This window comes from Pollachius pollachius (genome assembly GCF_949987615.1).
Source record: "Pollachius pollachius genome assembly, chromosome: 10".
Classification (NCBI taxonomy): domain Eukaryota; kingdom Metazoa; phylum Chordata; class Actinopteri; order Gadiformes; family Gadidae; genus Pollachius; species Pollachius pollachius.
In genome coordinates this window covers 9,116,352-9,139,161 of record NC_136943.1, presented here as the reverse complement: position 1 = coordinate 9,139,161, position 22,810 = coordinate 9,116,352, and the positions used below count along the sequence as shown (strand labels likewise).

Below are 22,810 nucleotides of genomic sequence, written 5' to 3'. Positions count from 1 at the left end.
CTCATCTAGGACCAAGACCTTAATCTCCTTTCACAAACAGCCCGACAGCTGTCCCCTCTTTAACAGCCGTGGTATGTTCCAGGCTCCTAAATCGGGGTGGATCGGGGTATACCATTGCAGCCGCTGGGGAACAAAGGACTTTAATGAGAAAGGTCAGAGTCGGACCACTTTAAATGATGATTCATGCATAGTGGTGCTAAAGATAGACTGTAGAGAGTGAACTGGCGACAAGAACAGAGACGGCAATACCCGGCCGACACAACATCACTTCACTTATTACAAACCATAGAAGTTGATTTAAGAAACACTTTTTTTTTTTACAAATCTCTTTTTTTAATTGATCTTATTCAGTTAACTCATTTCTTACACTACTACCCCATATATGATCAACATTTCATTTCTAAATGCATATAAACTGAAGAAATCCAACAGGAACCCAATTTCCCTATAATGAGTCGGATTTGGAAACAGTCCATCTCCCCTTCCTGCTCTGTAACTCCCCTCCCTGCTAGGCTGTGTCCTGCAGCATCCCACACATAATTGTCCAATAAATTCAATTATTTCCCTGTAGTCTATAATCACCCGGAGCTAGCAGACGGCTGCCGTACCACCTCTCTGAACCTAAGTCACATCATGAGGTCTGGAAACCAGGCTAGTGATTCTTACCATCCTAAACAACCAATAGAACTCCAACTCAAATAGCTTTGCGAAACATGAATCTTGAAAGTAAAAATCCTAAATGTATCTATCCGATAACACAGAATTACTGTCACTACATCACGTCTGTAAAGTATATATTATAGGCAGGGTGTTTGATTGCTGAGCAGTTCTATCCCAATGTCCGCACCTAAGTGTAGGAATTAATAAGCATGGTCTTTTATGTTATAAATCTGCAATAGTATAAAAGATTCACTCTTAGTCGCTTTCGACAAAAGTATCCGCCCAATAACTGAATGCTTCATAGTAAATGAACACACGATAGATCTTGCCTTACCTGTGTGCCTGAAAGACATGTTTGTGTTTGGGTAGCGTTCCTCCAGCTAACAGAGAAGATCGAACTAGAAACCCAAAGAGGCCGGCAGTAGCAGTAGCATCCAAGGGAGACCCATGGTGCCAATACTGTAGTGGGTGTGTACTATATACCCTGGTGTGACCCTCGCCCTTACACTGACACACCCACGACCCCCAACAACACCCCGGCCCCCGCCTGATGTCCAGAGACAACAAGGTCCTTTTTAGGACATGCAACAGAGGTATTGGGTTAATGCCTATTATTCAGAGGGGATGGATCAAGTAGGCGATTGGGGATTGGGGATTCCTGGGCTATGTGATCATGAAGCTAATAAATAAACAAGAAGAGGCCACGGTGCACTTGATACTGTTACTGAGTGACCTTTCAACCAAAGGTGTAGGGCTTTTCAGAAGGCACGGTGGGTCCTTTGACATCACGTCTCAAAGAAAAGACGTCGACAGATGTCGTACGTAATACGACCCGCGAAGGAGAGACATGGGAATGTATGAATCAGCGTGTTGATGCTGAAGTCGTCAAAGTTGTCTTTTAGGAAGTTATAATCTAGATCAATGTGTCCATGTTGCTGTTCGTCGTCGCCTGTCTGTCTGTCTCCCTTAGGCTGATACAGATGGACAGACTAAATCATTGACAATGATTCTGGCAACACTGACTCTCGTATCTCAACACAAAAAAAAGCTTGTGTGAGAGTGTGTGTCCGTGTCCAAGCGCTTCATCATTTAGGGGCATCTGGGTGTAATTACAGATAATATGTGGTCCATTTAGCATAGCAGGACATGCTTAATGGAAGTTTATATTTATCCTGATCTCCCGCATTACATCTGGCCACAGGAGTCAACAAACATCATAGAGACGCCTACAGACACAAACAACAATAATTCAGACCTTCCCTCTCTCTCCCTATTCCATCCATCTTCACTTCATCTGCGCATCTGACAGTGCCTCCTGCTGGCTTGTTCCCAATAATTCAGTTTGTGGTTGTTGTCAGCCATCAACACTCGTATCGCTGTTTATCCGAAGCTGGCTCAGGCCTGCCTTGTTTTTTATCTGTCCGGCGCCACTTATGTGCTTCAGAGAAAGATGGCAGCAAAACATGTTCTGGAGTGTGATTTGACTGAAGATGATGTGGAGTGTATTTTTGTGGCTGGAAGTGCAACATTCACATACATGTGTTTGGGTGTTAAAGAGACAGAGATAGAGAGAATGTGGTTGTTCAAGTGTGTGTGTGTTGTTTCTGCATTTAGTCTGGGCAGTGGCTTTATCACATGATCCAGCAACAATAGTCAGTACCAGCGAGGTACTGAATCTATGCCCAGACCCCCTGACACTCCCACTGGCCCCCTCCCTACCAACTGTTTCCTAATCCCTGCTTTTTTAGCAAATGGAAATAGCTCAGGACATCATCATTAGCTACACATGATATGCCAGAAATAACATGTTTCCATGTATAGGAAAGAATGACCTTTATTTATTTAATATTTAATGTTTTAAGTTGTAATATTATATACATTGTGTTATTATTATTGAAGTACTGTAGCATCTCATAATAAAGAATTATCAGTGCTATATCAGCTATTAATTTTTCCTTTTTTCGGTTTGTACAAAACAACAAGATCTTCTGCTAAAGGGGACTGCAAAATACCATACAGAAAAACATATTTTGCCCTGCAGGGCAGCCCATGATGTTGAGACAGCCCTGGTAGAGTGGCACCTGACCCCAGATGGCAGGGGGTGACCACCTCCTTTATATGCATGGGTGATGACATCCACAACCCAATGAGACAATCGCTGCTTGGCGAGAGCACAGCCCCTCCTAGGACCACCATAGCGGAGGAAGAGCTTGTCGGACCATCTAATGCCTGCGGGCGCAGCTACGTACGCTCTCAGAGCCCGCAAAGGACACAGCAGTTTGAACCTGTCCTCCCCTTCTGAGGGGATAAATTTTGCCAGGCGGACAGGTTGGTTGTGGTTTGACGATGACAGAACCTTCGGGAGAAAAGCTGGATTCGGCCACAGGGCAACCCCTGAGCCATCCGAGTTCCACCTCAGACATGATTCACTCACGGACAGAGCATGAAGCTCCCCGACACGCTTCGCTGACACAATCGCGAGGAGAAAGGCAGTTTTAGTAGAGACCCATTTCAGCTCTGCCTGCGCCAGAGGTTCAAAAGGAGGCAAGCTTAAAGCATAGAGCACCAGGTGCAGATCCCATGCTGGGGCACGCTGTGCTCGTGGGGGTCGTACACAGGGACAGGAGAGTGAAAGATATGGGGTTCAGACAGGGTCCTCAGCCCTGTCTGAACACCATGCCGTAAATAGCTGCCACCTATTGTCATACTGCGCCCGGGTAGAAGGCGCCCTGGCGTTTAGTATGGTATTTCGGACATTGTCTGAACACTTTGTCAGCAGCGGGTTGGGCCCTGCAGCGGCCAAACCCATAGCTGCAGGCAACGTCCTCTATCCTGGCCCAGAGGGCTGCTCTCCTCTGTCCAGGAGAACCAGAGGGGGCAAGGGGTCTACTCCTTTGTGGCAAAGAGATCCACCTCTGCCCTGCCGAAGACATCTCAGATGTTGAGAACCACCTCTGGATGAAGCCGCCACTCCCCCGGCGGCGGCTTGCAACGGGAGAGTAAGTCTGCAGCCTGATTCTGTACCCAAGCTAAATACATTGCTCTAAGGCTGGCCAGGCGTGGTGCTGCCAAAAACAGGAGGTCCCGGGATGCCTGCAACAGCCGTGCAGACCTGGTGCCTCCCTGGCAGTTTATGTGAGAGACGGCCGAGACATTGTCCGACCACACAAGCACATGCCGGCCTCCCAGGAAGAGAAGAAATAACTGCAATGCCCTGTGCACAGCCCGCAGCTCCAGAACATTGATATGCTCTGAGCGGACCTGAGCAGGCCACAGCCCCTGAGCTGTCCGGTTCTGCCACACAGCACCCCATCCCGAGAGGGAGGCATCTGTTGTGATGGTTTCCCGACAGGATGCAATGGAACCCATGGGCATGCCCTGGAGAAGAAACGATCTGTCCCTCCACAGAGCCAGGGCAAGAAGGCAACAGTGTGACACCTTGAGTCCCCTGTGCCGGTGCCATCTGACATCCAGATGAAAGCTGTGCAGCCACCTCACGAGGGGACGTAGCGACACTAGTCCTAGAGGAACCACAGTAGCAGCCGCCGTCAGTTTCCCTAGGAGGCGCAAAAACTCCACATTACGCAACAGCCTGCCTTCCCGAAACAGGAGAAGGAGGCGGAGGATGTCGTCCACCCGCTGTGGCGAGGGACAGGCCTTCATGGCGACTGCATCGAGAGACACACGAGAAAGACAGTGCTCTGCGATGGCACCAGGCAGCTCTTCGTGAGATTCACCCGGAGACCCAGGCGGGCCACATGGGAGAGAACACGTGTCGTGTTCAGGGCCACCTGAGACTGGGATGGCGCACAGATGAGCCAGTTGTCCAGGTATGGCAGGATCGTCATGCCCCACGACTGCAGGGGTGAGAGGGCTGCCGCCACACACCTGGTGAACACCCGTTGGGAAAGGGAGAGGCTGAATGGGAGCACCCTGAACTGAAAACGTCGCCCCTGGAAAGCAAACCACAGAAACTGTCTGTGGTGTGGTGCTATGGGAACGTGAAAGTAGGCATCCTTCAGGTCTACTGATGTAAACCACTCCCCTCTGGCAACAAAATGCAGAACCCCTGCAGTGCTTAGCATGTGGAACCTCAGGACCTTCAGGAACCTGTTGAGACCCCTCAAGTCGAGGATAGGACGGAGTCCGCCATCTTTCTTTGTTACCAGAAAGTAAGTCGAGTAGAACCCCCCCGGGTTGCAACAGGGGATCTACTGGCTCGATGGCACCCTTGTCCAGGAGGGCGGACAACTCCTGGGTGAGGGCTTGGGTTTTTGCCGGGTCGTGTATGATGGTCATCTTGACCCGGCCACAGGCTGTGGGCCGGCGTCGGAACTGAAGTTTGTACCCGTGGGTCAAGGTTGAAAGCACCCACGGGTCCCTGGTGGAAGCAGCCCAATAGCTGAGCTGCTGCTGGGAAAAGCATTTGACGACCGGCCCCTGACCCTCAGCGCCGGGTCCCCCAGCCTCTAAAGAATCTGGGGGAACGACGAGCAGCATATGAGTCCTGAGGTTGCCCTGAGGGCAGTCGCTCAAGGGCCCGAAAGGCCTGTGCCTGCTGCTGAGTAGGCTGTGGACCCGGGCGCTGAGGCCTGAGGTAGCCACTGGGGTGAGCCTATGGTCCAGAGCTGGGCTGTGGGGCAGCTGAAGAACCTCTAGGCCTGCTAGGGGGAGGCACACTCCTTTGAAGCACAGATAGCTGCTGGCGAGTCTTTCTGGCTTCGACTGTTCGCTCACGCGCCTCTAGAGCTGCAGATCTGCAGCTAGCCACGTCTAGCTGCAGACGGGCCAGGGCCATACGAATGATGGCTCCCATTGAGTTGTCCTCAGAAGCACCAGTAGAGCTGCGGGTCGAAGGATGGGAGCACGCTACGGAGGCACGGGAGGCTACATCCTGTAGGACCCTATCCGGCTCGTACTCAGCAAACTCGGCAGCTGACGCTGCCACAGAAAGCACATCTTTCTCCGGCTCCAAGGCGGCTGCCGGAGGAGCAAGAGCACCTGGCTCCCCTGCAACAGTCCCAGCCTGAAAAGCAAGGGAGAGGGACTTCATGCTTTCAAGCTCCGCTGTTAATTGGCCCACCTTGGAGGCAAGCCCGGACTCCCTAACCTTCTTCCTAGAAGTGGGGCCTGCGGTCTCCGCAGCCCGACGTTTAGAGCGACCATCCTGAGCTGCATTACGTCGCTGGGCTGGGGGCAACCGTTCGGGGAACGAAACGACGCCCAACCGTTGTTCCACCTCAGCCAGTCCAGCAACTTTCAATGCCCGAGGCATAAAACTGCAGTTCATTCAGGGATCATCTGAAAGACCCTCCTTCAGATGCCCGAGGCCAAGGCATGAGGGACACAAATCATGGCCATCCTCAAGCTGCAGTGAAGCCATACATGCCGAGCATAAGTGGTCACCAACCATGTTGACAACCAGCAAAAATCACACAGGATAAAAAGCAAGAAACAATAGACACTGGGAGAGGGGGCGAAAACACAACCTTCACCAACGAATGTATGAAAAGAACCCCAGACAAGTTAGCCTCAGCGGGAACACTTGCTACCAACTACAGTCACACCTCTGCTGGGAGCGGGAGTGAGAGCACTGCCTTCACCAGTTAAGGGTAAGCGGTCAGAACGAAATGAAATAATAGCCACTTAGCTTTAGCTAGTGCAGTGATACATAGTTACCTGCGAAGCGAGAAGATGAAAAGGAATAGATCCTCTGATGTCAACGGAAGATATAGGCTGTCCGGAGCTCATCATGGGTCACAGGTGACTTTGTTGGTATTAACACTCGACCTGCGCATGTGCGAGATGGATCATTCAGTGCTTGAGGCACCGCCTCTGGCGGTCAGTAAGGATGAAATAGAACATGTAACCATAGGTAATGTGTTCCCTTGAGTGTGGTACTGCTATAATAACCTCCCACTTGTCTGTGATTGTGAGCTTACTAACTGCTTAAGAGTTGCACATTTAACCATTTTATGTTTTTTGTTTGTTATTCTCTTCACTTTTAATCCTTTTTATTCTGGCATGTTAAATTACGTCTTTGTCATCTTAGTTTGTATCCTTGTCCATGTAATGTCAATGTCAATCATCTGTCTAACTATATTTTGTGTTGCTTTTATGCTTTTGTATGTTCTAACATCAACCTGCCAGGGACTACAGATGAAAAATATTTTTTTAACTAAATCTGGTGCATTTATATGTCCAATACAATGGCCATGTTGATTAATGCACACTGTCGCTTTTAAATAAATAAACTATATATATATATATATATATTCTATGTAATTTGTAAGCTTAAATAATTAATTAAGTGATAGCAGGCGTCTACTTTATTATAAGCAATTTAGTATAAATAATCTATGATGCATTCTCTTCACTTCTCTCAATCATTTCACGATGGGGCTTAATCCCCTAGCTACCATTGGTTCCATCTTGGTTCTAAAGGCTAACTCGGTGGGGAGTCTGAACACAGAATTCAGCTAGCGTGTAGAAACCAAGATGGCTGCAAGGTAAATAAGGCCTATTGTGGGTGCCACAGGTTGTTTTTCTCCCCTTCCTGTTATGGACCATATATTTAATGACCAGTTTGCTGGAAAGGGACCCTTTAGAGACAGAGGTTGAGAGAGCTATTCCATTACATTAAATATAAGGTCTCCCAAGCGGAGCAGGAATAAACACACATCTCCTCCCACTCTACCCCACCATTCATCGTAGGAGTTTACACAAGATTACACAGACAAGACGAGCGAGCCTAATGTACCTGCAACCTCATTTCTCAATGTGAATCCTGGCCCAGAACAGTGTTTCAGATTGAGTCACCCTCCATTCCTGGCTAGCCCACAGAGGGAGAGAGTGAGTGAGTGAGTGAGTGAGTGAGTGAGTGAGTGAGTGAGTGAGTGAGTGAGTGAGTGAGTGAGTGAGTGAGTGAGTGAGAGAGAGAGACAGAGAGATGTGAGAGAGTCAGTCAATCAAAGTCAGGAAGATAAACGCTACCACTGGCAACTGTTACTCCACAACAGATAGAGCCATACGTATTATACACACACGATAAATCACCAACACACAGACAGAGAAATGCTCGGATACACACAAAGGCTTGCTACGAAAGCACTAACAAGCAGTGAGTAGGACACAACGCCAAACACACACACACGCGCGCGTGCGTGCGCGCGCATGGACGCACGCATGCACGCACGCACGCAGGGCTCTGAGACGTGTGATTTCCGGCTGAACAAAGGGCCAGGGGGGCCACCTTCGAACACAATAACATTTTATCAAGAGGAAGAAAGGCTATGGGCCGTTGTGTGCACATCAGCTAGGTCAATGTGTTTCACTAATGAGCAGGGTCTCGTTTAAAGAGGCGAGGGGGGGAAGGGGGTGATGCAGGGGTGATGTCTTATTTTCCCTCACACCTCCACGGAGACACACACATACACACACACACACACACACACACACACACACACAAAGGCTGGTATTTTATGACTCAAGAGTCTCTATTAAAATACTATTAAGTCTGTCTACTGCTACTTTTTATCAGGAGTCATACATATTTCCATCGTATAAATATTTCATTGTTGTGTTTATGTGAAATACCGAAGTAGTATAATGTCTATCTGCATCGATTAATCATATTAGTAAGCCTGGGAACCAGACGAATCAGCAAGCTCATGTTTTTATTTGCTCTGGCAGATGCGTCTGGCCCACCTCCAGCACTTTCGCCAAAAAACCAAGATGGATGCCGCTGAAGTGGAACAGTCTGTTGAAAGTATTAAACAAACAGGATTCAGTAAAAGTTTGATTTACCAACTGACCCTACGGCTCTACGGCTCTACATCACAAAATGTTCATTGCTATGCTTGGTTGTAGGTTTATCCAATTGCGTCCATAGTTATTTTGGTCGATGTCAGGCTTTATATTAGCAGTATAACAGGTACAACTTTCATCCACACTTGATGTGGTTTTTTTATATTTGATTAGCTCTCTACTTGATCCTGATTGTTCAATAATGTTCATCGTTTGGTGACTAGCTGGGGTTTTTCGAGCTATTGAATTGGCAGTTTTTTTTCTTCAAACTATTTCGAGAGATCATATGGCCGGGTTTTTTTTAAATGATCGGATTAGCTAGGGTTTAATGGAGTTCGGATTTACTGTGGATTTCAGGTGATCAAACTGGCTGGGTTTTTCGAGTTATACGATTTTTTAAAATGATTTGTTTCAAAGTGGCCAGCATCTTCATTCCTTAACCCCCTGCCCTATTAAAGGGGCCACTGTTCTTTCACACTATACTGAAGTTTAACTACATATCCATTTATATATCCATTTACCTTTGTAATAAAGCTATTTATTTTATTTGTCTGATTTTTTCTGTTTACATTTGTACTATTAAATTATGAATAATAGGTTACATTGCTGGAAACAGTTTTTTAAGCATAATAATGGTGTTGTGTGAAGGGTCGCAGCGTTTTGCTAAATTTGAATTCGCTCCAACCCCAATACACGTCAACTCGCTCAAACCATTCGTGAAACTGTTCTTTGTATTTTTTTAGAGCTAAAAATTGGAAACTGAATGCAACTGTTTAAAAAAACTGTGGATGAGAACTTATCTGAGAGGAGTGCATGCTTAGTTCAGATTAGTTTGTTACTTTGTGTCCGCTGTGTGTGACGTCCCGCCACCTCCCTGTCTTTATATCCATCCTTAACCTTAACCCTCTCTCTATCAGTCACACTTAAAGTGAATCCTATTTTAAATGAAAAATTAAACTTAAAAAAAATATGTCTTAAGTACTAGCAAGGCATAGGGTTTAGACAAACGTAAACAAAATGTAGGTATACACCAACTTGTTGTCTGGTTCAAGATAACAGAAAAACCTGTCATCAAGTAAATGTCGACATTAATATGAAAAATATGAGTGTTGTGCCCTTTCAACACATTACATAGCACACGATGAGGTGCATTCAAATCTAGAAATATGTGTTCCAGATGAATGAGTACATCAATTTTTATTTGTAGTAAAAAGAAAATCTGCAGACAAAGAAGGGAAGTCTGAATGTAATTATAAGGGCATTTCAAGCTTTTTTATGGGTTTTACCCTCCTGCGCAATAGGTGATGTCATACAGGAACCATAAAAGAGAAAATCTTTGATGACATCATGTACTTGGTTTGGCAGCTGTCCAACATGAAAGAGGAGAGAGAGAGAGAGAGAGAGAGAGAGAGAGAGAGAGAGAGCTATTGCAGGTTGGTTTTGTCTGACCTATGTTAAGGATGCAAAAAATCCTATGTTTTTCCATTCTCTTTGATGACCATGACAATAATAGGTAACTATTAAGAAAGAGAAAAAAAGTATATGAATATGTTATATATAACATATTTAATAATTTCCTGAAACATGCAAAAAATGGAATTCATCTTTTACAAAGTAGAGTATAAGCTACTTTATGACAACTAAACTATTTTCTAAAACAACAACTGAGATAGGCTACGCGATGCAACCCTCATAAACAAAAGGCATTTAATTATTTACAAATATGGGAAAAAGTCTACTTCACCTTACTTTGTTTAAACTGAATGTAAAAAAAGTATTCTGTTAAGTGGTGTAAAACTCACCTTGGTAAATGCAGACGAACAGTAGCCTTCAACCTTCAACGATTTGGAGCAAGAGGTATAAGCAGCCCGCTTTAAAGACAGGCGGAGCAAAGTAGGGAAAAAAATAAAAACTGTAGTCACGCTCAGAAGCGTCTGTGTGCTGATCATATAAACAATCACATAGCACTGGGATGTACTGCGTGTAAATAAAACGGAAATCTCTCATTTGTTTTGGCGTGTTTTTTTGGGTCCGCTTCGGGTGGGCGCCATTCCAACGTTAAGTTGTTTAAAAAAAAAAAGATGATACAATACATTACACAACCCCACCATCGGATCTGTTTTTTTATTCATGTTCACTGCCCTCCTTCTTTGGTCAAGAAGACGGCGAGAAATTGTATCAAGATGACTCATTCTAAAACTAAAGTAAATATTTCGAACTGGGTTTTAGGCTCCAGCTTTCTTCTTACAACTGCAAATTGAAAACTGTAATTGATGCGGGTTGCTGTTTCAGAAGGTGACTTTGAGGAGACGGATTGTCGGATGGGGATGTATTTTTTGATACACAATTGCACCAGACGAGTTCTAATGTTCACAAAATAAATTAATTGTCTTGCCATTAATATCCCACTGCTCCAACACAGTGTAAGTGAGTCTACTGCAGTAAAATAAAAAAAGTTGTAGCCCATCAATACATAATGTCATCTTAAATCAAAATAACAATCTGACTGACATTTAGCAATGATACAGACGAGATGGTATACAGAATGTGGTGATCTTTACACTTATAGGTATAGAAAAAGAACAAAATAAAGATAATAAAGAATTCTGGGAAAGCATTACACTACACATTCTGGAGTGGAGTGTTATGACCATATTAGGAGCGTGTGACCTATCCAGAAGAAAATGTGCTGGAGTGAAAAAAAAGGAAAATGATAAAAGTCCTCTCACTTATCCTTCAGGAAAAGACACCAGTTCCCTTGAGAAGTGACTTTTTAATCAGTGTTAACTCCACATCTGGAGGATACTTAATCATTTCATGCAGCCAGGACATGTCGTTTCAGACCACAGAGATACCATGGCGTAGTAGTGAACCACTACTAAAAGAGCTCCAAAATAACATAATTAATGCTACTTTCTGAAGTACTGATACGCTAGCCAATAGCCTATCAGTACATTATATAAGCTACCGTATATGGTCATATCAGGTAAGCCATGTATGGAACACTTCCATACCGAAGTCTAAATTGAACCCAGCTGGTTTGTAGAAGGATTACTTTGAAAGTACCTTTCCTAAGGAAAGAAAGGAGTAAGACGAACAGTTGTCTCGGAGGGAGAAACACTATAAATTCAGACAAAGGGGAAAGACAATGGATTGATGATCTAAAAGTTAAACCGTTTGCGTCATCGATGGACAACGCAGTCCGAGACAGGATGTCTCTGGAAAGTTGCAGGGACTGAGGCTCATTTATGCCAGGTGAGGTAACCGGGGACACCGCAGAGACAAACAGAAGAAAGTTTCAATCAAAAGCACAGGGTTCTGTTTATTAGACGTTGCACGCACATGAACAGGTGAGGGTATAGTTACACAGATGATGTAAACACTCATCACTGTACCTGCATCACCGAGGAAGAGAGATGGCACATAGTCTTTCTCTCTCTCTCGCCCTCTCTCGCTCTCTCTCAGTTATGCACACAGAATTCTCCAACATACACACACACTCTTAAGTGTGAGTACAGATCCCTTAGACATTAAGATTCTCTGGCTCGCTCTCACAAACACACTTTGCAGTGTATACGCAGGGCACGGTAAGACCCTTCAGTCAGCTACATCAGACACAATTGATTGAAGCCAATCACAAGTTTAGTTACCATTCAGGGTACAGGGAGAGAACATATACTGGCAGAGCAGTACAGGCAAGTATGTAGACCTATATGGGCCTATGCAAACATGGTATCAGTTGATCATCCAAAAATAGCGGCGTTCAATTTTTCTTTTGATTTTTTCCCCGCAGAATGTAAGACTTATGGAGAGTGAATGAGAGCGAGTCAGGCTCTGGAAATGGTCATGGATGGGCAAACAGGAATATACGCTTCTGTTCTTTTCTTGAATTCATTACAATTGCCTGAACGGTTTAATGATAAATATGGCAAATTGAAGTATGCTTCTACTTAAAATTCTCACTTCGACCTTCATTTTAGGAAATATTATAATAATATGTAAATATATATTTTGACAGAGTGATAAATCACAAAGGTTTTGGACAGCAGATTGACATGAATCATTATTTGGGTTCCACCACCTTCCAAAACATAAGCAAAATAATTCATAAGCAGCATTCGGATAAGACACATCATAGCAAGACAATCGACAAAACTAATAAACAAAACAAAAAAACAACAGAGAAGTTCTCAAAGGAGTGTCTGAATCTCATGCCTGTCAACGTCATCACTCCCCTTCCTTACAATAAAATATTCATAGTAAAAAACATAAAATAACACATAAAAATGAAAAATTCCTTCACGATGCAATGTGGAGGGACAAAAAATGAAGTCATGAACATTCCTGCACAGCAGAAGATAACAGTGAAAGGCAAAGCACCATCCCCTCCAGCTTTCCTTTCACCCCCCCCATCCCCTCCCATCCACTGACAAACCTCCATTTCCATTTCCTTGCTTCCTCAACCCCTCCCACTGCTATCGTTTAGCTCTATCCTCACCAAGGGCCAACTGTTCTTATCTCCCCGCAGGCTGAAGTGCTACGGCTTTTAGTCTAAACCACCCCTGTAGCGGTGTCTGGCAGCCGGCCCGCTTTCCTCAACATCAACACCGTGTTGCCAGGGCGACAGCCCGTCAACACTTCCTGCCTGTTGGACCCTACCAAACAACCTGGGAGAAAGGAGTCGGCAGCAACCAACTGCATACATAGAGATTTTACACTATCTGGCCGCTCGCAACCTATAAAAGGAATTATTTGAAGTATTTATTTACACAAATCTTTTCATTTAAATGTAGGCAACGTCCAAAGAAATGGTACCCATACGTTATGTGCAATACAGTTGAATGCAATCCTCTAACACCTCATTGTATTAAACTGCTATTGACCTATCAGAATAGAGAGAATCCAACCAGGGGAAACGCAGTGCTAATAGTCATCTGAATTCAGTGGAGTTAATCATTGGCTTGGGCCTGCAGTCGTTGTCATGCATGCTCATCTATACCAACGGCCCTGTGTTGAGGATGACGATGCGTAGAACTCAAATAGATAAACATCAAAACCATAAGTCTGCATTTCTCTCCCAACTCAAATATTTTGTCGGACTACCAATGAAATCGGCCCAAATATTCAGCTACATTAAATTGATCAACGTTTCAGGAAGGGAATCTTTGTTTCAAAAAGGGACACAAAAAAAATGGATAGACTCCAGCACAAGAGTGCAATGCACGATTGTATTATAAAATGTAGACAATGCTACATGTATGATCATTTTCTAACTAGCACATGGTACTGAAGCCAAGTTGCAAAGAGGATAGAAAACACTGGAGGTCATCCGCATTTAGCTCCTCCCTTTCCCCCCCAAAAAAACGTTCCAAATGCAGGACAAATAAATGTCTCTAGCCTTGACTATTAGGACTGTAGTTGGATCTCATCACTCAAAAACAACAGTACCTCCAATCTCCCAGGAGCAGGCCCCGCTTCTAAAATAAGGTGTCAAATCCCTCTCTGAATCACAGCCAAAGGTCACTGGGAGGGATCCGCCTCTTCTGTGCTCAGTCAGTGGCGTCACATTGTGGCCTATTGTACAAGCACATAACACGGACGGAAAAACTCCATGGAGTACAATGCTACCATACAGACAGAGCAGATATTTTGAAACGCCCGCCCAAAAAAACTACAATTGCAGGACCTGCCCATCCACCAACAGCCCATTCAAAAAAAACATTCCGGCACCTCGGAAACCCAGGAACGGGGTGGCCAGGCAAAGAGCTACAACCACCAGGCACTTGATTGTAAATCAAATGTAGGGTTAGTCAGGTGGAGCCACTGGGTCGCAGCAAGGCCCTGAATACACTGTCCGAATGGACCGATGGAGAGAGGGCAGCGACATTTGGTCGCCGTATCAACAAACCCTAGTTCCCGAAAACGTCCAAATCAAGCCACCGTCCTTTGCATGCATAATCAAAGTTATAGTGGGGAATTGCGATTACATGTAAATTAACTGGCGATTTTCTTTGACTAAACGCATGCTGTTGGACCTCTGTGCATTGGTTACTGGTAAGGTGATTGCCACACGTTTAAAGCGAAACTTAAGAATGGAATATTTAAAAAACAAAACTAACTAACTAATAAATAAAGAGATACATCACAGGTACGGCGGACGCCCAGGCAAGGGGGGAAGAAGGAGCAGAACGAGAATGAGGTAGAGATGGGGAGTACCCTTAAGCAGGGATGAGCGGATTTAGGAGTGATTAACGGTAGAGAGTTAGAAATGCAAAAGGTGCGAGAAGTTTTAAGAAAGAAGAAGAAGTTTGAGAAGTCCACCGGCTCCCGGCTCCACTGGAGCGCGAGGGGGGGGGGGCGTGACACAGAGATGGGGGGGATGGGTTCAGATCCGTGGGCGGTGGTGGTCTGTGAAGGGGGGCTCAGAGTCGTCCATGGGGAGCACCAGACGCGTGCCCCGCATCACCAGCTCCTGGTCGCCGCACGTCAGCTCGCGGTCCAGCTCCTCACTGAAGGAGGCGTTGGCTGTGCCACTGGGGAGGCCGGCCGGCCCGCCGCTGGTGGTGTAGGCGCCGGTGGCGTCGGTGCTGATGGTGACGTCGCCGTAGGTCAGGCTGATGTCGCCGTCCGTCAGGATGAGATCAGAGTCGTCGTCCTGCAGCTGGCACTCGTTCTGTGAGGGAGAGGGAGGAATAAGATGTGGATGGTTTGGATTCCTGGACGCGGATCAAAAATCGATATCGCTTAAAAAGGCCTTTTTCCGCGGTTAGTTTGCACAGCCTTGACGTTGTGAAGTTCAGAGTATTTGAAACACCGGTACAGTGATACCCAAAATATCGACTGTTGAATAAAAACCTGTACAAGCCCAACCAAACAACAAATCTCAATGTCAGAACAACTACGGCTGATGATACAAAATGTCAGCTTTTTGATGTAAAAATAGCCGCGACTTAATATTGTCGTAGGAGCTGACAATTCCAAAACGTCTGCTTGTCAACAACAAAGATTCCTCACAACAACTAGGGTCAGCGATTCCTACAAGGTCTGCTTTTCAACAACTACAATTCTTCACAGGAACTAGGTTCAGAGATCGACACAATGTATGCTTTTCAATAACTAAAATCCTGACAGAAACTAGGGGCTGGGGCTCCCAAAATGTCTGCTCCTCAACAACTAAAATTCATCACAGCAACTCAGGCAGAGGATCGAAAACGGTGGCCAAAAAACAAGCATCTGACCTCATAGGCCTGGGGGCTGGTGAGGCAGTGGGCTAGGGGGCCACAGCAGGTGGGCATCACGGCGGTGAGAGGTGGGCCGCTGTGAGTCAGGATGGGCTTCAGATAGCTGGTGGGGGGGGGGGGCTAGAGTCAAGGATTATATCCGGACGATACAATGAAGACACATGGCATGAAACATAAGTGCCATTAGATTTGATGAACTTTTCAGACAGAAACATTTGAAGGCTTGTTTGACTACATGTTTTTAAAAGGAAAAGGAAAAAGGAGAGTTAGTTAAGGTTCACCTGGTTAGTTCATCTTAAGGCAGCTAAATATTGAAGTCATTGTTCTAAAGTGGCGGGGGCTCCCTCTGTTGTCTCCCAATGTGAACTTCAACCATATGATAAACACATGTAGCATTTATACCATTGCATGGTTAAGCTAACTCTTCTAACCACCAGCTTGAATGGGTGCCTGATGAAAATCATGACAAGCATCTGAAGGAGGTAAACTTCATACAAAGTTAATGTAAATGTCAACACTTTTCCTGTGGTCCCGCCAAAGGATACTTGTGGTCAAAGGTGTACCAGATCCGAAACAGCCAGGCACTCTCCTGTTTGGTGCTTCTCCTCTCTGAACCTTCATTTACACTCTTTTTCCAAAAAAACGAAAAGAACAAGACTGATGATGATGAGTTTGTGTACTAGTTTGAAATTTGCTTGAAAACAGGAAGTCACAAAGATAAACAAACCCTAATGTTGTGTTATGCTTACCAGGTTATCTTGATCGGCGTCCACCCCCACTCTGTGGAAAGAGTTGCAGAAAAGTAAGTCATTCAACACAATCTGTGACAAACCAAGTACAGCTGGCAACCAAGTGCGAGATCTTAACCCAACATTCTCCTTACGAGTCTTGGCTCACAGTGTTCAAAGTACAGGTTAGACAACTGGAATAATAAATGAAAGATGGTTTAACTGGCTTAACATGCTCAAGTGACGGCTCAGCAGAAACATGCCACGCTGCTGCCTGAAACCTCAGACCATAAAATGAGCTTACTTCTCTATTACTATTATTCAAACTAGACTCAACCCAAGCCATGTAGTACTCAGTAGTTAACCCAAAACTGTACTCAATATGAACAGTCTGTGTGACGCCCAGAGACGTACCGGATGCGCTGGCAGGAGAGCATCTGGGTGGTGCCTCCTCCGCAAACCCAGACGGTGAAGAAGACCACCAGCAGCGTGGTGGAGAACATCATCCGGCGAGCGTAGGTGGCCGTGTCCCTGATGGACAGGGCAAAGGTCATCGCCCCGCGCAGTCCTGCGGGATCACACCAAGCACAACGTGTAGACATACATCAACTTTTTGGGGGGACATTTATTTAACTTTTTCAATAAAAACGTTGCCCGAAGGATGGCCAAGTTGAAATAGTTATAACTATATGTTTAGGTAGGTAGCTTTAATTCAGGTATGAGATTGGATAATGTAGATTATGTACAAAGTGTGCGTCTATCGGAGTAGAAACAGTGACAACAATGGCCTTTAGGTAACACAAGCTTGTTTGTTCACTTTATCTGTTGTAAGATAACATTGTGTAACTGAGGAAACAGTCCAACAAAGCCAGACAACAGACGCCAGAGATGCCAAGGGCACAAGTGACTTGTTTCCATGACTACAGCCTTCTCTCCCCCCACCTCCCCCCAAGTGCTTCCCTCTACCCTGCTAAATTGAGTAAGAAACGGTGGGGCCTATATGGCCGCATCTGAAAGAACACTGACCAGAAAACATCATCATGTGCTGGAAGTTGGAGCGGATCTTGTTGCGACGGCCCAGGTTGAGGAGGAAGGAGAGGGGGTAGATGTTGCAAGCCCTGCCGATGAATACAGCCACCTGGGATCACTGTGGTCAAGGGTAGCAATCGATGAATGAGCCGTTTGTATGCAATACGCTACACTCAGACCTCTGGGTCTGCTTTAATGTTTGTTAGCAAATGCAAACAATGTCTGAATATCAGTTTGCTGTAATGGGAATACCGTTAATAGGCCTAATGCATTACGGCATTTTCTGCTGGCGATACTCCGCCATATTGAAGACTCAAGAGTTTCAGGTCTGCAAAATCCTAAATCGACATTTATAAACTGTAACCTAGGATAAAGACTTTGTTTGACCTTGTCTCGCATGAGAAACTTTGAGGCAGTTTCAAACAGAACAATGTCTCCCCATAATGGCAAATCTTTTAACAATTAATTACTAAACAATGACCAAAAGCCATTACTATTAACATAATAACTAACATTGCGATGGTTCTATGCCTCCAAAATTGCGGTGTTCATAGTGATGTGCAAGCCCTATAGGCCAGAGTAAACAGTGCGTTAGCAGGTGAACCGACAACGGAAGGATACGAAAGCTCCGATGATGAACATGGGGTTGAACACGTGGTTCTGGAAGGTGAACAGCGTCAGGCCCATGTAGGAGAAAATGAAATTCTCTGCCAGGAAATTCAGCAGCTCAAACAACTTTTGAGACGACAAACAAAACGAGCAAACATCACAACACGGCATTCCCTGCAGCCGTCGTGTTCTCAATCCTCGTTTTACACATGCTTAAAACAAACAGAGTGAGCACTTCTTGGCTGTTCAAAAGATTTCACTAACAGGGGCCTTTTATTCTTGGGGCTGTTGTGATCGTACCTGTTTGGTTCTGATCTGGGACTCTGGGGACAGATTGTTGTAGGTGTAGTGGGCCTGGGTAATTCCACAAAACAGCACCGCTACAACACCTAGAACATGGTCCGGAAGAGACGTTACACACACTTAAAGAACAGTAGTGCAATGAATGGATCTTTTCTTTTGGATCAGCTGTACCTATATGATCAAAGTTCTTACATGTGCATGTTAGTAGAGTAGGCCATGTAGGGAGAAAGGTCCCATGTTAAGGAAACAAGGTCCTAAATACGAATTGTTTTGCAGTTTGTCAGTGTGTATGTGTGTGTGTTACCTGTGAAGCCACAGGCCTCTGCCAGAAGGAATGTGCTCCAAGACATGAGGAAGAACAGAGCCGTCTCCAGCAGCTGAAAGTCCCTCAGCTTGGTGAATTTGGTCACGTGACGAGTGACAGTCAAGGAGTCAAGCAGTAGTGTTTGGTTTCTAAATGGACTGTTTACATCAAATCCTCACAGAGAAATGCAGTTTCAATAGTAATGTGGGAGAACTGGAACGGCAAATACACAGAGTACACATGGACTAATAAGTCAATATAATATAGTGTAAGTCTGTGTACTGTAATTAAGTCGGATGTTTCAAAATATGCATATCTTAACAAACATTAACTTGACAGTTCTCGAAGTGTGCAATAACAACAAGTCTAGAGCAGGAAAACAACAAAGTCACACATGAACTGGAGCGGTTTAGAAGTACATTTGAACAGGAAGGATATAAGAGCTGTCATCACGCCAGTAGCCACCCCCAGGGCAAAAGAACCACTGAAGACCCCGAGGAAGACGCCCAGCGACTTGAGCACGGCCATGACTTCAAAGGTGTGGCTGTTATCCCCCTGGGGCTGATAGGCCACGATGGACCTGTTGCAATGTCACAAGACCACGCAATGACACAGCATCAATGAGAACACTGCAGTGTATGTTAAAATAGCATAAAATGGATTCCTGTGGACGGATCATCCTAGATTGTACAGTCTTTTCAAACACTCCAACTTTATACTTCCTTTGGTAACTTCCTTTTAAACAAAACAAAGCAAACAAAAAGTCTGCTGCAGAGCTACTCTGCTGCAGTGTCAGTCCGCGATGGCAACGGAACACCGATATTGGATTTGTTTATGGTCGATACCTTGCACTCTCCCCAGTGCAACTAGCCTCTCCGATTAACTGCACTGGACAGCAATAGCATTGGGCCGAGGACTTACGAAGACAGGACCACCGCCACAGCGTCGTTGAGGACACTTTCCCCGAACAGCAGGGCGTAGAGATCTACATCCACCTGCAGCTCATTGAATATCGCCAGGACAGTCACTGGAACACAAACGAAAACACATCAGAACATTTGCATGTGTTTTAGTTCTCAACTAGTGCAAATCTGTTGTTTTTCTACAAATCAAGTCGAGTAAGGAATAAACAACGGCAGTGTTTCCTGTTATTTAAATAAATAATAACAGCACACTTCTCCCTTGTAACTAGACTATCCGCCTCCCTCCCTTACTAGCCGTTTTCAATTATGATCACCCACTATCTATGGTTGGTGCCGATCATCTCAGATTTAACTTCTACAATTCTGTAATAAAGTAAGGCTAGGTAACTAACGACTATGTTTGTGCATTTCAACCAAAGAGCTGGCACACTTTGAAAATGAACGGGAGTGCTTGCAACTGTACAGCCACACACCAGGGTCTGTGGCTGAGATGATGGCCCCGAAGAAGAGGCAGTCCGTGAAGAAAAAGTCACCACCATGGTGTCCCACATGCTTCATTAGAGTCACTAAGCCGTACATCAGGAGTCTGTGGAGCACAAAGCAATAATAAAACTCTCCTCAACACTCCAGAGGACATTGCGACCTCATGAATCATGGTACACATGGGCTTGATTTCATTGCAATTGTCGAGAACTGGTTAGCGGAGGTACTTCTTACCCAATGACAAAACAGGAAACCAATGTTCCCATGAAGGCATAGGCCAGGATGGATCCCATGTTTAGAAAGAAATGTCTCTGAAAGGCATCAACAAAATATGAACGCATTTTAAATATACAATGCAATAGGAATAAGGAAATTGTATTGATGCTAAAAATAGCACATGTCTGATCTGAAGCTTCTTATGTTTGGAGTTGAGTGTGCCTTCTGTACCCTTTTGAGGCTGTAGCCAGCGTGGAAGATGATCGGAGGTAATAGGATGTTGAAGAAAACTTCCGGGTCAAAGGTTACCTGTTACCCATAGACAAATAGCAGCAAGTAAACATACAGTAATCAAAATCAACTATTGAGAAATTATGACAAATATTTTATTAATGAAAACATTTACACATCTCTTTTGCAACTCAGCCACTCTGCAACGGTAAATGATACATTAGCCGCAACATATTGCGGCTTCCATGCCACCGTAATTTAATAAAGAAATGTAGGTCAGAATGATGGGGCTGCTGAGCCAGACAACCAAAAATGATTTCAAAAGGTTCAATTAATTCATAAGGGGGATAAATCTACTCACAAAAGGGTAATAGATATTCGGTGAAACCAATTTAGTATTACTCAAGTGTATCAACCTTACTAATCCTAATCTTGTTTCTGTTGAAACTCGGGGCACTGAGCAATTTTGTATTGGAATGTATTTATAAATGTTTCAGAATAATCTGGGCTAGCCTGCAGTCAAAAGCCTAAAGACATTTAGTGAATCTGTACCCGAATGACTATGAACAGCCATAATTTTTTTATAATATTCATTCACAGACGACCTCTTAGTTCTAACTGACAACAATGAACCTACAGCGCAAGGGCAGTTGGCAAAACTAAAACGCCAGCACATCAAAAACACACACTCGCAACATGCACTTCAACGTTTACCTTTCTCAGCATCTCGTTATCCTGCACATCATCCACTCCGTAGGCACCGATCTCTCCGTTCCGAGTGTACTCGTAGAATTTGCCACTGATGTTCACAAGGAGGGTGGCAGGGCTGGCATTAACATGGCAGTTCAGGGTGGTAGTGCTGGTGTCACGGGGAACATGGATGGCATAGCGCAGCACCACACCAACCAGTACACCTATACAAACACACACACACACACACACACACACACACACACACACACACACAAAATTGTCAAAACATTTACATATAAGGCTGTATATATCACACAAACCTTCTCCAACTGGGATTTTACAGTGAAAAGGGGGGAATTGTGTGAATTGTCAAGTGAAATAGTTCTGTCAGGTTTAAATAATACATATATACCTATAATTTCGCTTTATTTACAATTTGACAAATATTGAACTCAACCATTATAGAATCGAATGTTTATATTTCAATAAGCCATGTATACAATGCACCGTAAAACTGATTATTATTTCCTTTTTTTTATTCTGAGAATCATGCCACCCATTACATCCCCAGTGCAGACGGACTTCCTCACCATAGATCATCGCCAGTCCTGTCTCGTGTAAGAATCGGAATCGTCGGTGCTTGAATAGCCAAATAGTTAAAATAGTAAGGGTGAGAAGCATGATGAAGATGAGCAAATCTACACTATCCTGCCTGTGGCTTTCTTCCACCTTCTTCTCTGTTACGATGTTCTCCATGGCACTGTCCTCTTGAGATGATGCTCTGCAAACACATATGCATATAGACAGGCTGACAAGCAACAACAGCCACAATGTCCTTGTTGCTCGCCTGGCTCTGCTGACAGTCAATGTATATCCCATTATTGTGATTCAGCCGTCAAATGTCGCACTGTCGGCATCGAAAATCCAAACGTGACTATTTTACTGCAACCTGAAATGTGGACAGCAGAAAAACGACAGCAACACAGAAAAAATATTCCTGCCCCGGAAGCGAAAATATCTTGCAGAAGGATTTTAAAAGAATAATAATTATATCCTCGATTTAAGTCAATAGTGCTAAAGTCCCACTGAATGAAAATTTATGCTGGGTTTATAAAAGTCATTATAGAAAATTGCTAGTTTAAATAGTTATTTACGTCTTGAGAATCGGTCATGTTTGGGTGCTATTATTGTGAAGTGTATGCTTTGAACTGGAAGAGAGAAGGCTGGCATTACGGTGCATAACGATTTTATAACTGTTGTTTTTATTCTATTTGATAAGAAAACTCGGTAAACCTGGAAAAAGACGCGCTTTAAATATTAAAACTAAAACGAAAACTACACTATAATGTTGAAATGTAAAACGTTTATGCCTATGGCGCAATGTTGACAATGTCGCACCACACCACACTGGCTCTAGTGATGTGTTCAATGTTTCATGTGTCCCGGAAAATGAAGACTTTCCAGATAAATCCACTTCGTAAATACTAAACTATGAACTGAAATAGCGTCCAAAAGCAAGAACATATACATTTGAGGAAAATATACAATTGCTATTTTATTCAAAATAGCCATGCGAAAGAGACA

At 44.5% G+C, this 22,810-nt stretch overlaps 2 protein-coding genes across 3 annotated transcripts in view; both read right to left on the bottom strand.

The window, feature by feature from the left end:
• The window catches only part of fhl1a (four and a half LIM domains 1a), a 16,236-nt gene extending 5,891 nt beyond the window's left edge, over positions 1-10,345 (bottom strand). Inside the window, exon 1 of one of the 2 annotated variants that reach the window (XM_079745237.1) lies at positions 10,269-10,345. Coding sequence is in view for 1 of the 2 variants with exons in the window: in XM_079745236.1 (XP_079601362.1) it covers positions 995-1,013 (19 nt within the window). In the remaining variant the exon portion in view is untranslated. Of the gene's footprint in view, positions 1-994; positions 1,100-10,268 lie in introns of those variants that run through there. The other variant, XM_079745236.1, reaches the window with a different exon arrangement.
• A 1,438-nt stretch (positions 10,346-11,783) lies between these two features.
• Positions 11,784-22,211, bottom strand: slc9a6a (solute carrier family 9 member A6a). The gene is made up of 16 exons (XM_079745000.1): positions 21,817-22,211; positions 21,248-21,447; positions 20,534-20,611; positions 20,321-20,397; positions 20,077-20,189; positions 19,602-19,707; positions 19,119-19,260; positions 18,681-18,786; positions 18,374-18,462; positions 18,086-18,199; positions 17,462-17,573; positions 16,850-17,003; positions 16,457-16,487; positions 16,253-16,335; positions 15,705-15,810; positions 11,784-15,139 (listed from the first exon to the last, which is right to left on the bottom strand). The coding sequence occupies exons 1-16, from the start codon at positions 22,103-22,105 to the stop codon at positions 14,852-14,854; spliced, it is 2,088 nt and encodes a 695-aa protein (XP_079601126.1). The 5' UTR covers positions 22,106-22,211; the 3' UTR covers positions 11,784-14,851.
• Between the last annotated feature and the right edge of the window lie 599 nt (positions 22,212-22,810).